The sequence below is a fragment of the Salvelinus sp. IW2-2015 genome, linkage group LG18 (genome assembly GCF_002910315.2).
Source record: "Salvelinus sp. IW2-2015 linkage group LG18, ASM291031v2, whole genome shotgun sequence".
Taxonomy (NCBI): domain Eukaryota; kingdom Metazoa; phylum Chordata; class Actinopteri; order Salmoniformes; family Salmonidae; genus Salvelinus; species Salvelinus sp. IW2-2015.
In genome coordinates, this window is record NC_036858.1 from 53436756 (window position 1) to 53452887 (window position 16132).

The following is a 16132-nucleotide window of genomic DNA, read 5'->3' on the forward strand; positions in this document are numbered from 1 at the left end:
CCCACACAGGAAAAAAAAAGCAGGCAATCTGGACAACAGGGCTCTGTGAAGCCAAGATCAGTCTATTTTAAGTCACATTAAAATTGAGATTTAGCATCTTATCATGATGACATGAAGTGGAAGGATGAGCTTTATTAATGTCCCCAGAACCCCAGCCAGATACTCGTCTCCCTCTGTAAACATACTGGATCTCACCCCTACATGTGTAACAAGATCCAGATACAACCCAGAGTTGGAGAATGACAGGAAATAAGAGCTAATGTTTTTTTATGACTGAGCAAAGAGATCGGAATGGGATGTGACAGAGAAAAGGCTCTCCTTCCTTTAACATTCTCACTTAAACAAATGCCTGTGCTTTGTCGTGGGGAGAAAAATGTTTACYACGGTTGAGGATGGACATTGCAATTCCAGACTTTACTTGATGGAAGCTGCATCCTGAATAGATGTTCGGCCATCGGCTTGTGAGAAAACACAAATATGGGCATTGTTGTTTTATCCTCTCTGCCCTTCTCCCTGACCTGTTGATGAAGCTCTATCCCAGKCAAAGATGAGGATATGGTGGGAAGTGTTTAATTAGTGCATCTGCTCCTGTGTGTGTGTGTAACAAGTAGAGTCTACACATTGCTTCTTCCAGCCTAGCAGCTCTTCGTGGTGACTGGCTACAGGGATATAGTGGGAGGGGCCTTGCCATTACTCCCATAGCTAGTAACCAGAGGGCCAACTGCAGCTGAAATCAAGAGGCTGGAGGCTTAGTGAAAAAGAGGGAAACRTGCAGTCTAGGAATGACACCATCTACCCGGCGTACCCACTGACTGTATCCCCTCCTCCTGCCTATAAAAGAACCTGAAGAATTGGACTGTGTGCACTTCGATATTCCAGAGGATAGCAATACAACAATATTTAACCTCGAAAAACATTCAACTGMAAAGGCAGTGACCCAAAAGGAGAGCTTTGGGTAACATTTTTACAATAACATTTTTGTTTTAATTCTTATAAATGTTTTATGTTGGCTTACTGGTGGTCTTGAGTGGCTGCCTGGCCCTGGGGRCAGGCTACAGGAAAACTACAGACCCAACAGCTGCTAAGAGACAGTACCAGATCCAAAATGGCCCGTGCAGCTACACCTTCCTGCTGCCTGAACAGGACAACTGCAAGACCCCAAGCAGCACCTACACCAACCTGGTCCAGAAGGACGATCCGGCAGAGTATGATGAGTCGGTCCAGAGGCTAGAGCAGCTGGAGAACATCATTGAGAACAACACACAGTGGCTCCTCAAGGTAAAGTCTTCTGCTTGACGTCACACAGCAGCTTCTCTACTGGGAGTGCAGGTCTGTGTTCAATGCCGTCTCACACCTATTCCCATGGTATTACACTTTTTTGGGGTCCCTCTATTTTGTATGATATTTTACATCCCTCCAATTTGTATGTTATGTGTTACTTGCATGTCCAGGTACACTCTGGTATAGTGCCTRCATTTAAAACGTAACAAGGAACTTGGTTCCGGATAACCCGTTGGGTGCTGTGAACCTTTCAGAGATTAAAAAGTAAATKAATGGTTCTGCTGCTCTGCCGTCATGTTACATCAACTTGAGATGATAAAGAGACCGCAAGTTTTTGCAGCCTTTGGTATAGAGGTATAATTTGGAGGGGAGTGGGGGGGACAAACTGAGCTCATTATGTAGCCTACTGTGCAGAGGTGATGTAGTGTCATGATTTCCCACTCTGCACAATATTATTAAGAAGTTGCTTTCTATAGGAATGTCTCATTTCCCACCCCATCAGAAAAGATGAGTATACACACTAACTTTTCAGTGATGTGCAGACGCGTTATACTCCAGTCACCTTCGTTACTGCAAAGAAGGCTTTGAAAGACTAATTCAGATTTTTAAAATCCTCCTTGTAAGGAAGCAGGCAAGTGAATTGTGACATTGTCCTACTATTTGAAGGGGGCATCTTCACATGGATTCAGTCTTGAGCAATAAGAAAGCGAATGTGAGCCGAAGTAGGGAGAAAGTAGCCTGTGTCACAGAAGCAGGGCTGTGGTGGCTCTAAGTGGGTGAGAAGGGCCGAGTAGTGACAAAGCCTCTACACAGGTGCCCAGATGAAGGATCTGCGCATCCCTTTCAGCGCTACTGAGCCATCACTTGTGTGAAAGGAACGAGCTCAGGCTACCTACATTCTTTCCCACTCTTTAGAGTTTGATTAATGATGAGGTCTATAGAGYTCTGACARGACAAGCACAACTCATTGCCTGATCACACAGCTCACAACCAAAAAAAACAGACCCTGGCCTGAATCATTCCACCAGCTCAGTCATTGGGGTACCTAGACCTTTTGTCATTGCCGTTTTATCAGAGCAGAGCCACTGCTTAAGAACACTTTATTTAGAATAATGTAGGCTTTGATGCTTTKAATTTGGCACTGAACATAATTTAGCTTTTAAGGTAAAGACAGCAACTTTTAAGCTAAGGACAGTGATTGAGCTACTTTTTTAATAAGATGTCCTCACACCGGAAGAATACCTAGAAATTAAGCGGTTCAAATAGTGAATCTCTAGTCTTTAGACTCCATAATGATCCTTCATTCAGTTCATTAAGCATTTACTGCCTCACAGGCTTTTATCCTCCAAGGACAGATTTGTTACGTGAGATACATTTGCGTAACTGTGCTAAAATCTCAAATCAATTGACATGTATGATTTATGCTGCATAAAAGTCAGCGTAACGTGTGTTTRCGGTTAGGATTCGTCCCAAAGTGACTACTCCGGAAGGATTAAGAACTTTGTCATTAATATCTGTCAAGGAAAGAATTGCAATACTTAATTGATTGATGTAAAACCAACATTAAGTGAGGGGAACTAATCTATAGGAGCTCTGCAAAGGTTAAGAGACTCCTGGTAAAAATTTGGTTGACTCAACGCATCCAGAATTCTGGAGGCATTGTAAAGGAAAAAGTAAGCTATGTAAGGGTCCTTTCATGCACATTACTACTACTAACAATTAACAAGCCTTATCCAAAATATAAGTATACATTTTCCTAATACATTGCTAATGAACAAACACTTGAAATTACCCTTTAAACATATAAATAATTTCCTGACGTGTCAATTTCATACACTAGAGCTTGTCCGTATATTGGCATTATACGTAATAACAGAAGAAAAGGTCTTCCTTTGAACTTCCCCATGTAAGACCGAGTCGAAGACAGAGGAAATCATTGTACATCAACTGACGAAAAKACAATTTGTGAGAGCCGAGGTAATACCTCAAAATCTTGCACTGTCTCACTCTCAAAATTGGAAGACAGGATGAGGGACTTTGCTGTCGTGCCGGTAAAATAAAATGTCAGTTTGCCGTCACGCTTTTCATGTAAACCGGGTGTACAAACAAGAATTCCTCGTGGAATACTTAGAGGCAGGAGTGGAGTAAACAACTGATTAGATCATTTGCCGTCAATGGAATGTCCCGCTCGCAGTTCCGATGACACACTCTTCCAGCCTCCACGTGCCTGTGTCCAGGAACACAGACAAGATGGAAGTGGAGAAAGGAAGACAAACAAAATTAGCACTGATTGCAGCACTTGTCATGGCAAAAAGCAAAATATACTTCCCGTTTTAAAATTGTCCCAATAGTTTACCTTTTTGGCAGATGGGTATACAGCCTAATTGTTTACGCAAACAAAGATCAGAACGACTAGGCCTACTAACGCTACTAATATCCTCTTGCAGTGTAAGACGCAGTGTCGTAGAGGATGCAACTMGTCACTCATCATTTCCATCCTGTTTACAAGACTTTCAGGCCTGATTGCCACTCAGGAACTCAATGCAGGAAAGAGCTTTATGATTGGGTTTGTTTTAAATCTGGCAGTTTCATTTTGACAGGTGGCTACTGGATAGGGGTACAAGACTCCTATTTAAAGCTCTTATTTGCTCTAAAGAAAATTATACAGTGTGGGACAGACAAGAGAGAAAAAATCTTATTTCAAACTTTTCTACAGGTAGGAATGTTACAATTATGAGTTTGCCTTCACGATGACTTAACCAAACTCATGTGAAGGCTCAGTCAGCAGTAACATTTAACAAAAAAAGAGCCTTAGAGGTTGAAAGGGCATTCCAGTGCAGTCCCCATTGACAGTGATACAATTTGATATGACCAAAAATGACCATATTAAAACGTTTTAATTTTCGGGAAGCTATTAATCCCTTGTGTAGATCAAATATGAATCAGCAGGGATGCTGGGAAAATATTCTCAGTCTTTCATTTTTGACCCCTCTGAAAAACAGAAGCACATGAACTTCCTGCCCCAATTTTTAGAGGCTTCAACATCATGTAATCTAAACACTTGTCAAAAATCCCTGGCCTGTCACCAGATAATTCTGCCCACTTGTACCGCTCAAGAGACTTCTAGGTCAGACACAAGGGGGAAAGCCATGAACTCCATGACAAGGCGGTAGTGCTTAAAAAWAGTAATTCTAAAGAAAAACAGCCTATACTTTCACTGTGACATCCATATGGTAAACGACAGTTTCGTACACAATTAATTTGAACCCATCACAATGGCCCAATAACTCTGCCAGGGGACAAGSCAGTACGCTCCAATCTTTATGCCCTGTACAAAATATAACCACTCCTTTTCCAGCTCCCCTACCATTACTGAGAAAACATGGACAAAGGCCCAATATCATGGTAAATCACTTAAACCATCTCACTAACCTGCCTTCATCAACTTTTCTTCATCCTTACTGCAGCTGGARAACTACATACAGGAAAACATGAAACAGGAGATGTTCCAGATCCAGCAGAATGCAGTGCACAACCACACGGCAGCCATGATAGAGTTTGGAACTAACCTGCTGAGTCAGACCGTTGAACAAACACGGAAGCTGACTAACGTAGAGGCRCAGGTGAGGACCTTTTACTTAATATAGTTTTGAAAATATATGCTAAATGAATAAAACATTCAAAACCCAATAGCCTACACCAAACAAAAGTTATAAAAATTTGCAAAATATGAAAAAAATCTAATGCTGTCCAACAGGGCCAGGATTTGCTGTAGAAAGTCATTGACCYTTTGTGAACGAACTACACAGCATTTCCTGTTATTAACGGCATTGTATTCCCACAAGAAAGGGTCTATCAATTTGTCACAATCAGACATCCGTTTGTTCAAAGCCACCAACACCAGGTCCAATAGTAGCCCGACACATACCCAACATTCATGTAAACAACAAATTGGCACAGGATTTTGCTGAGTTCAGTTCCTCAAACTGGAAAATAAGAGGGGGCTTTCTAGAACCAGGAGTTCAATACGTCTGTGAGGAGACTTTCATTACATTATACAGCCACTTTCACAGTAGACCCTACATCCCCTGACCCCTTTCCAACATATCTGTCCTTTATTGGAATTTGATTGTTYTGTTTTTTCCTGTTACGAAACAGATTTTTCCGACCATCTAGGCCTATGCACATTGTGCTCGTTAGAAAGTGAAGCGAACCACAAAACCGTGTTTGCACATGAAGTGAGATAGGACTGTTACAAATCGAGTTTGGACTGAAATTGTAATCAAGTTAAGCGCTACTATTACAAGATAAGTGTATTGAGGCCCTGTATTGTATTTAGTGTACTGTAAATGTTTTCAGTGAGAGGGAAAAAAACTAAACTGATGGCTGGCTGTGCACAATTTATTTTTAACTGTAGCTGATCCAAAAGTATTGCAGTGAACTGTGGAATTGTTTGTGAAACAAATTACTCAAGAGAAAAACAGGGAGATGTCAGAATCCATCCATTACATAATACCAATTTGAGATTTTTTCTAACCAGGAAAGACCAAGTTTTCATTTAATCATACCACATCCCTAATTGAGAGAGTACCTCAAGGACAGGTTGTGAAATTACAGAAGTAAAATGACTTGTTYATTTGGTTCTTGCCAAATATTCAACATAATGACAAATCAAAATGGTGTTTACTTAATTTAATSTGTAAAGGGCTTGCAGCAATTACTAGCTCCATCTAATCTAAAATTTCTATTTAATCTTTAGGTAATAAATCATACAACTCGGCTCGAACGTCAGCTTCTTGAGAACTCTCTATCAACGAGTAAGTTGGAAAAACAGCTCATTTTCCAAACAAATGAAATAACCAAGCTGAATGACAAAAACAGGTAAGGATATTTGTTTGCATTAACAAACTTCACTTTCATTCAGGTGCCCCATCTCTAAATCATGCTTCAACTAAAACAAGGCTACAAACACTAGACAGTAGCCTAAATAGTTAGGCTAATATTTCCTGTTAAACACATTTTTGCCTAATTGTAGGCTTATATGTTCTGTTCCCGTAAAACAATTTGCTTCTTRATATGAAATACTACAAGACCAGTAATGCCAACCAGCTCTGCTACGGGTTTCTGAGCGTGTACCTTGCCCTTGTTCCTCCCCAGCTAYCTGGAGAAGAGGGTGGGGGAGATGGAGGAGCAGAGGCAGGTGGAGCTGAAGACGCTGAAGGAGGAGAAGGAGCAGCTCTCTACACTGGTACTGAGACAGACGGCTGTCATCGAGGAGCTGGAACAACAGCTGCTGCGGGCCACCACCAATAACTCTGCCCTGCAGCGGCAGCAACAGGAGCTGCTTGAGACCGTCAACAACCTCATCTACACAATCTCTATCCCCACAGGTGGAGGTGGGTGACACTATGACAGCGTCTGGTAGACTTAGGAGGGGGCTACATTGGCATCACTAATTAAGACCAGAATGCTATGGGCAATTCAATTTTTGTAGCGTAACTAATAAGCCACAGTTTAGTAAAATATAGAATGTCAATTGTTGATCAAATCACAACCTTTGAAAAGTCACAGTATACTAGTATGTATTTACAGTGCCTTCGCAAAGTATTCAGACCCCTTGACTTTTCCACATTTTGTTAGGTTACAGCCTGCTTTTCCCCCTCATCAATCTATACACAATACCCCATAATGACAAAGCAGAAACAGGTTTAGACATTTGGTCTAATTTATTAAAAATAAATAACAGAAATATCATATTTACATAAGTATTCAGACCCTTTACTCAGTACTTTGTTGAAGCATCTTTGGCAGCGATTACAACCTCGAGTCTTCTTGGGTATGACGCTACAAGCTTGGCATACCTGTATTTGGGGAGTTTCTCCCATTCTTCTCTGCAGATCCTCTCAAGCTCTGTCAGATCTCTCCAGAGATGTTCGATCGGGTTCAAGTCTGGGCTCTGGTTGGGCCACTCCAGGACATTGAGACTTGTCCCGAAGCCACTCCTGCGTTGTCTTGCCTGTGTGCTTAGGGTTGTTGTCCTGTTGGAAGGTGAACCTTTGCCCCAGAGTCTTTAGGTGCCTTTTGGCAAACTCCAAGCGGGCTGTGTATGTACCTTTTACTAAGGAGTGGCTTCTGTCKGGCCACTTTACCATAAAAKCCTGATTGGTGGAGTGCTGCAGAGATGGTTGYCCTTCTGGAAGGTTCTCCCATCTCYACTGAGGWATTCTAGAGCTCTGTCAGAGTGACCATCGGGTTCTTGGTCACCTCCCTGACCAAGGCCCTTCTCCCTCAATTGCTCAGTTTGGTCGGGCGGCCAGCTCTAGGGAGAGTCTTGGTGGTTCGAAACTTCTTCAATTTAAGAGTTATGGACGTCACTGTGTTCTTGGGGACTTTCAATATTGCAGACATTTTTTGGTACCCTTCCCCAGATCTCTGCCACGACACAATCCTGTCTCGGWGCTCTACGGACAATTCCTTCGACCCCATGGCTTGGTTTATGCTCTGACATGCATTGTCAACTATGGGACCTTATATAGACAGGTGTGTGCCTTTCCAAATCAATTGAATTTACCACAAGYGGACTCCAATGAAGTTGTAGAAACATCTCAAGGATGATCAATGGAAACAGGATGCACYTGAGCTCGATTGTGAGTCGCATAGCAAAGGGTCTGAATAGTTATGTAAATAAGATATCAGTATTTTATTTGTAATAAATGTGCAAAAATGTCTAAAAAACAGTTTTTGCTTTGTCATTATGGGGTATTGTGTCTAGATTGCTGAGGATAAAAAAAAAAAAAAAAAAATCAATTTTAAAATAAGGATGTAATGTAACAAAATGTGGAAAAAGTCAAGGGGTCTGAATACTTTCCGAAGGCACKGTATGTTAAAGTACATGTACAACTTTGCTGTATTATCAATTTGATCGGCCCTCCACTTTTTGCAGGGAACAAGCCTACCATGATGCAGGACACACCAACCACATACCCAGACTGTGCTGCTGTCTACAAGTCAGGAAACACAGACAGTGGAGTCTACTCACTGACCCTTCCCAATACTACACAGGAGATTAAGGTAGAATTAAACTTTTATGTTAATATTGGTCCTATTCAAGCTATAAGCTCCCAACATTAAATCAAAAGTACAATCACATGGAGACTAGTTAAGAAATAAGTAAAACATTTCTAACACCACAGCCAATCCGTTAATTCAGAGTAAATTCAAATGTTCTCAGCCTTTGGTTTGTTTTGTGCATGCCCGAGCTCAAGTAGGGATCTCCTTAGATACTTTTCAGTGGTTAGAGTTAGACTCTGGCACATCACTTGTTTTAAGAAACCTCCCATTCCATTCAACTAGACTGAGAAGGCACTGCTTTTGTCAAGTTTGCTGCTGAAGTCGAAAGTCCCTCAGTGTAGTCAAAAATCTGAATTTATTATCATTGATAGTTGGAGTAATCTATGTTTTTTGTTTGAAGGCTTACTGTGACATGGAGACAGAGGGGGGTGGATGGACAGTACTACAAAAACGATTTGATGGCCGTGTTGACTTTCACCGTACGTGGAAAGAGTACAAAATGGTGAGAGCTAAAGGAAATTATCCAAGTTCCACAGCACAAAGATTAGATAACACTGCCAAGTGTCAACAAACAGTGAAAAATGTTTTGTTAAAATATCTCAGAATGCAACTCAACTGTGACATTGTGATCATGCTAAAGGCGAATCATTGTTTCATGTTCTTTCAAAGGGCTTTGGAAACCCTTCAGGTGAATACTGGTTGGGAAATGAGTTTGTTTCGATACTGACCAATCAGCACCCATACGTCTTGAGAATACAGATGATGGATTGGGAGGAAAACGCAGGATTCTCACTATATGACCAGTTCTCTCTAGGAAGTGAAGCAGAAAACTACAGGTAGGCCTACGTTTCCCAGGTGTGGTGTCTAAATATAGGCTACATATGTAATGTAAAAACAATGTTGGGGGAGTCTGTGTGTGTGGAGGACCATTGAATATAGGTGATAGCTTTTATTACTTTGCGATGTGGACTGAAATACATCATAGCTGCATAAGAGTCTATTAACATTACTATATCAAAACATTTTGTGTAAAGTATTATAATGAAATGGTGTGCAAGTCATGTTCTTGAAAATCAACAAATGACAAACAAAACATTTAACTTGCCTGAAAATACACATAAATACATGGGGTGGAAGGGTCACCAGTACAAAACAAATGTGTTGCCATCTAGAAAATGTTTTGGATCTGTGACACAGAAGGCTAAAATGAATCAGTCTCCTAAACCTTCAATCTGTACCCCTAGACATCACCAGCGCCTGCTAGAACATAAGCTGATTTCAAGGAGAGAGCCGATACTTCCTTTCTATTTGAGCAGCACACCTCAACTCAAGCGCACTCCTGTTAATTCCTTTAGTCTCAAAGTATATCCAATGACAATTCTAGAGCCAGACAAAGCTGATTTCCATATAAATTATTTTTATACTGGAATTGAGAGGCCACAAAACAATGTAGGTCAGCATTGACATCAATATCTCATCACCTGTGTTAAAATTTTGTACAGAATGAATGACAACCAAACCATTACAGGGCACTTCTTTCAGAAAACCCTGCTGCAGCTTTCATGAGTCACTTAACATCTAAATGACTAGTGTGTAGACATAGCCTATAGATTCTCATGGAGCACAGGAAAGGTTAAAAAGTCAGTAAAAAAATAAAATAAATAAAAAGTCAGTAAAAAAAAAAAAAAAACGCATCTACAAATACAACCTCTCCTGTACATAGTTTACTGTTAGCAGAGTAAGGAATAAATGGCGGACTCAATTCCAGCATTTCCCTTATATTGTAAAAAGATTCATAAAAAATAAACAGCACCAGTGAAAGTTTGGACACAGCTACTCTTCATTTTTACTATTTTCTAAATTGTGGAATAATAGTGAAGACATCAAAACTATGAAATAACACATGGAATCATGTAGTAAACAAAATCAAAATATATTTGAGATTCTCCAAAGTATCCACCCTTTGCCTTGACAGCTTTGCACAATCTAGGCATTCTCTCAACCAGCTTCATGAGGTAGTCACCTGGAATGCATTTTAACTAACAGGTGTGCCTTGTTAAAAGTTCATTTGTGGAATTTCTTTCCTTCTTAATGTGCTTGGGCCAATCAGTTGTGACAAGGTAGGGGTGGTATACACAAKATAGCCCTATTTGGGAAAAGACCAAGTCCATATTATGGCAAGAACAGCTTAAATAAGCAAAGAGAAATGACAGTTCATCATGACTTTAAAACATGAAGTCAATACGGAACGTTTCAAGAACTTTTAAAGTWTCTTCAAGTGCAGTCGCAAAAAGCATCAAGCGCTATGAAACTGGCTCTCATGAGGACCGCCACAGGAAAGGAAGACCCCGAGTTACCTCTGCTGCAGAGGATAAGTTCATTAGAGTTACCAGCCTCAGAAACTGCAGCCCAAATAAATGCTTCACACAGTTCAAGTAACAGACACATCTCAACACCAACTGTTCAGAGGAGACTGCATGAAACAGGCCATGTTCGAATTGCTGCAAAGAAACTACTACTAAAGGACACCAATAACAAGAAGAGACTTGCTTGGGCCAAGARACAMGAGCARTGGACATTAGACCAGTGGAAATCTGYCCTTTGTCTGATGAGTCCAAATTTGAGATTTTTGGATCCAACCGCTGTGTCTTTGTGAGATGCAGAGTAGGTGAACGGATGTGTGGATCCCACCRTGAAGCATGGATGTGGTGTGATGGTGCTTTGCAGGTGACACTGTTATTTATTAGAATTCAAGGCACCACAGCATTCTGCAGCGATATGCCATCCCATCTGGTTTGCGCTTAGTGGGACTATCATTTGTTTTTCAACAGGACAATGACCCAACACACCTCCAGGCTGTGTAAGGGCTATTTAAACAAGGASAGTGAAGGAGTCATGCATCAGATGACCTGGCCTCCACAAATCACCCGACCTCAACCCAATTGAGATGGTTTGGGATGAGTTGGACCGCAGAGTGAAGGAAAAGCAGCCAACAAGTGCTCAGCATATGTGGGAACTACATGATTCCATATGTGTTATTYCATAGTTTTGATGTCTTCACTATTGTTTGACAATGTAGAAAATAGTCAAAATAAAAACCCTTGAATGAGTAGGTGTGTCCAAACTTTTGACTGGTACTGTATATAATATATTTAATTTTCGGGATGGTAAAACGTTTTCATTGTAAACTTAGACTAAAACCATATATAATGAAGATAATGGAGGCATTATTTTTTTATAAGATCATCTTTGAGAACTAACAAACAAAATAATTGCCACCACTGCTGAAAAAAACCCAGAGGAAAAACACTGATAATTCCTTCCCTAAACTTGGGTCTTTTGAGGAATGTCAATCACGTACTTCCTCCTCACAGTGTATTTCTCCGTTTTCATTTCACAGAATACACCTTAAAGGCTACAGTGGCACAGCAGGCAAAATTAGTAGCCTTGGTCAGCCGGGAAGTGATTTCAGCACAAAAGATGCAGACAACGACAAATGTGTTTGCAAATGCTCACAACTGACAACAGGAGGTAAGGAACAGGTTCCTTTGCAAATCACCTTCGAGTTTTCACTGGCCTTTATTAAGAAGATCACTTATTCCCTTCATTATTCCCTCCACTTGACCCCCCCCCCCCCCCCCCACAAGCTTTGGTACTTCTCCCAGAAATCTGCAAGAAAGTTAAAAGACCTCTTGTTTTTTCTTTCTGTTGCGGGGTCAAGGTTCTTGAGCAAAATTAGCTCAGAGTTAATCACTGATGAGCTCATTTGGGAATTCTGCCCCTGCAACTGCTGACATTAATAGTCTGGGAACTGAGGATTTTTTCCCCTCCCTCTCTTGGAGCTCAGAATAGAGGTCCTGCTCCATGTCACTGACATTTGGACTGCTTTGGGGCCAGACTTGGACTCCTTCAGTGTATCGGTGTCTGCTTACTTGACATATGAGAKGGTCTTCTCCAAATGAGAGGGTCCCCTCAGAGGTCTTGCACAGAGGAATCCCTCTACCTCAGGGAATTGTTGGGGATAACCAGCTGCATATTAACGAAATAGGACTAAGATGACAGACACCCGGGGGGAATGACCTAGACTAGCTTGCACTCCATGTGATAACAATCCAGACCTTCCCATTTAACTCAACAAAGAGGTACAAAAGTGTGCAAGTTTGTTGTAATGTGATAATTCAAAGCATCAATGTTAGAAGGAGAAGCACAGTTACTTACTGGGCATGTTGTCTTATAGACAATGCACATCCTGAAAACCCTCAGACTGACAATCTCGTTTTCTGCTTTCCTAGGCTGGTGGTTTGACGCCTGCGGCCCCTCCAACTTGAACGGAATATTTTTCCAGCAGGGCCAGAACTCAAATCGATTCAATGGAATCAAATGGTACTACTGGAAAGGCTCAGGCTACTCACTGAAGTCCACCACAATGATGATCAGACCAGTAGACTTCTGAGGCTGTGACAGAGACATGCCTCTCACAGACATGCATAGAATGGAGAGCAGAGCTCTGTCACTCTGGGAAACAACTACACAGACAAACAAAAAAGACCAAACAGGCCAAAGTGCTCCATAACAGCAACCTCATCACTTCCGAACATTCCACAAGGGAAGGAACAATTTGCTTTGCTCCAACAAGTCACTTTTTTATTATTTTTTTTATTAACTTTTGTACAAAATGGACAGGTGAAGACTAGCAGAAAAGTCTATGAACTATCTATACTCAGAAATATATGGGCTTTGGACTGCATAACCAACCAGGACAAGGCAGTCAAAAGATGACCAGTTGGAAATCTTGTATTTATAGCAAACTGGAACTGTGGTAGAGATAACAGTATTGTTTTCTATTAATAAGCAATACTAGGGGAAATGTCAGTGTGTAACACATTGCAAGGTTGACAAAGTTAATTTTGTAATAACAATATTTCACCCCATTAACATTTGATACAATGAATTGGAAAATAAGTTAAATTTATAATGTAAAATAAAAATGTAACAATAGCCCTAATTTTAAAAGCAAAGAAAACTAGGGTACAAAGCACAATACTTCATACATATCAAATATGAACATAATGCAAAAAGGCAATYTGTAATGAATCTACGGCTTTTCTTCCTTACAGAAATTGTACATACTCCGTGCCTTCAGAGAGTACTCATACCTCCCTGGTCTTTGTGGTTGAATGTGTTTGAAATTCACTGCTCAACTGAGTGTCCTTACAGATAATTGTATGAATGGGGTACAGAGATGATAGTCATTAAAAAAAATCAACACTATTATTGCAACTTACTACGTGACTTGTTAAGCACATTTTTACTTCTGAACTTATTTAGGCTTGCCATAACAAAGAGGTTGAATACTTATTGACAAGACATTTCAGCTTTTCATTTCTAATTCATTTGTAAAAATATCATTCCATTTTGASATGAAGTATTGTGTGTTGGCCAGTGACACGAAATCTCAATTTAATCAATTTTAAATTCGCACTAAGTCAACAAAATGTGGAAAAAGTCAAGGGGTGTGAATACTTTCTGAAGGCACTGTACATTATTTAATTCAAATGTATAGATGGTTCACAAAATGTATTAAAATCAATGTGATAACTTTGATCGGCATGTTACTCAAAACATGTCATCAATGTCAATTAACCTAATTATGCAAGCACACKTGATATCAATTGCAAATCCTAAAGTGTGTTAAACTTTTTCCATGATTACTTCGCCTTCCACCTCTTTTGCCTGACTTAGACTACATACTCTCATGACTCCAATCTGTACAAGTTATCCAGTACTATGGAGCATATCTGCTTATATTTATCAATCTAATTTAATTGTTTTATTGTAGAAATGTGATTTATGGTCATAACTTATTCATGTAATATACTTCACCTATTGTTTTGTGAACATTCGGGATCACAAGTTAATTTTCACTTAATTCTTCTAAGTGACTTGTGGTATGAGTAAGATTAGTCTATTTKGGACTTTTTCTATGTGGAGTATGGATAATGGTTTTGTCAACAGCAGGAATGYAAACAAATAGACTTTAGAACTTAATTCCAATCATGTTGAAAGTACAACCTACAGTTCTTATGTTTTCATTCTGCTTTAACACAAAACATAAAATATTTGTTTTAATGTCTGATGTGTCATATGCCTTTGCTTTAAAAWTGCCTTTAACTTTCAATTCAGTTTGATTTTCTGCAAATATCAGACATTTTTCAGGAACGGCCAGGAAGCTATTTACCTCAACACAATCCACAAGACAGAGGAATCAGCACAGATGGAGTATGTGTCAGGTAAAAATGCTGATTGGCCCCCCACCAAAAAAGCCTTTAGGGAATGTGTGGATTGTTATGGCCACCACAACAGAACTGTGTGTGATTTCAAGAGGAAATGTGATATTCTATACTAAAACACCCCTTCCCCTTCACAGATGCAGGACAAAGATTCATGAATGRAGGAGGACAGGAAGAGGCAACATCCACATCTGACACAGGATGCCGGAGTAAAAAACAACCGCCTTAAGTTAATGAATGGCAATAAAATTAGCAGGTTTCCAACCCACTTCCTTCTGTTTGGAATTCCAGGTCTATGATAGTCAAAAAGATGGTAAACTGACCAGGCTATTTCATTATAAAAGCATAGATTTAACCAATTTGACCCCAAGGGCTATGYGTTTAGATATGAATGGTATACAATATTAGCAGAATCTTCAGTTACTTACAGATGCTGCTGGAAACTGATCTGAAAGTTCATATGGTTCTTCTGGAATCCATTGTCTTTGCTCCAAACACCACAAAATCTGTTTAGGGGAAAATTACTAGAGTTTACCATTGGCCAGAATTTTTGAGCTGTGGAGTTTATGGATGGCAAAATCATGTGTAATGTACAATCTACTGTACAATGTGTGCTAAACAGTGTTGTGTTCTTCAACTAACACTCAAACCATCTCAAATCAGCGAATTCACGTTGCCAAAGACCCACAAAAATAACATACATACCCACTCAAAAGAGAGGATCCAACAGCCACGTGCGATGCCCAGGAGAATGTTGAGGGTCCGCCGGTGGCCCCCTGACACCACGTGGGTAGTGCTCTCACACACCTGGGCCACCACTGAGAACCCACCCAGAGCTCTGACCACCTGGGCCACTGTGTGCTGCTTTCTGAGGAACCAGAGGAGAAAAGAGGAAAACCTGAAATGGGATTTCTAAATACCTAGGTTAGTAGGTTGAGAAGGMAAAGCATTAGAGTCAACAAGACACTATCAAATGTTAATCTGTTCAAAAGGTGGATGTGTCATACAGCTGGATATACTTACTCGGTGGGCATGCTTGTCATAACTAATGTCCTTAGAGTCTGAAATGAAAAATCAACCAAATGTAAACCAATTATATGCACTTGAGAGTACATTAGCATGGAGTGAGGTTCAATACAAAGTATTCACCCAAAAATTACCATGGAATAATAGCATTGATAAAGGCTTTATCAGTTTTCTATTTCCTTATTGCTTTCCATTGTTGATATTGAGGGACAACACAGTGGTACAGCTCTGGATAGGTAAACAGTATCTCGCTCATTTTCACAAAAAAACACCACATGCCGGATATCTGCATATTTGATGTGTGAAAAGGAAATGAAACCCAAGGCCATGAACAGTGATAAACAGGCTGGAGAGCACCGGTATTGAAATAGAATTGTAGGTTAGTGTGGTTCTGTCCCATCCATATCATGTACTGACGCAGTGCCGTGGTCCCCCACACAGCAGGCCATCAGCACTGAACACCT

General features: G+C 40.4%; 2 protein-coding genes across 3 annotated transcripts in view; one reads left to right on the forward strand and one right to left on the reverse strand.

Annotated features, from left to right (window-relative positions):
* mcph1 (microcephalin 1) overlaps positions 1-16132 on the reverse strand; it is a 47825-nt gene that overhangs the window by 18255 nt on the left and 13438 nt on the right. For both annotated transcript variants that reach the window (XM_024008201.2, XM_024008200.2), the window contains exons 11-13: positions 15666-15703; positions 15348-15510; positions 15071-15148 (exon numbers count right to left, since the gene is read on the reverse strand). In XM_024008201.2, the coding sequence (XP_023863969.1) occupies positions 15071-15148; positions 15348-15510; positions 15666-15703 (279 nt within the window). The remainder of the gene's footprint in view (positions 1-15070; positions 15149-15347; positions 15511-15665; positions 15704-16132) is intronic.
* On the forward strand, positions 375-12995 carry angpt2a (angiopoietin 2a). The gene is made up of 9 exons (XM_024008202.2): positions 375-1278; positions 4749-4904; positions 6041-6162; positions 6439-6677; positions 8225-8352; positions 8753-8854; positions 9022-9188; positions 11753-11883; positions 12645-12995. Exons 1-9 carry the CDS (start codon positions 997-999, stop codon positions 12803-12805), a joined length of 1488 nt encoding a protein of 495 aa, XP_023863970.1. The 5' UTR covers positions 375-996; the 3' UTR covers positions 12806-12995.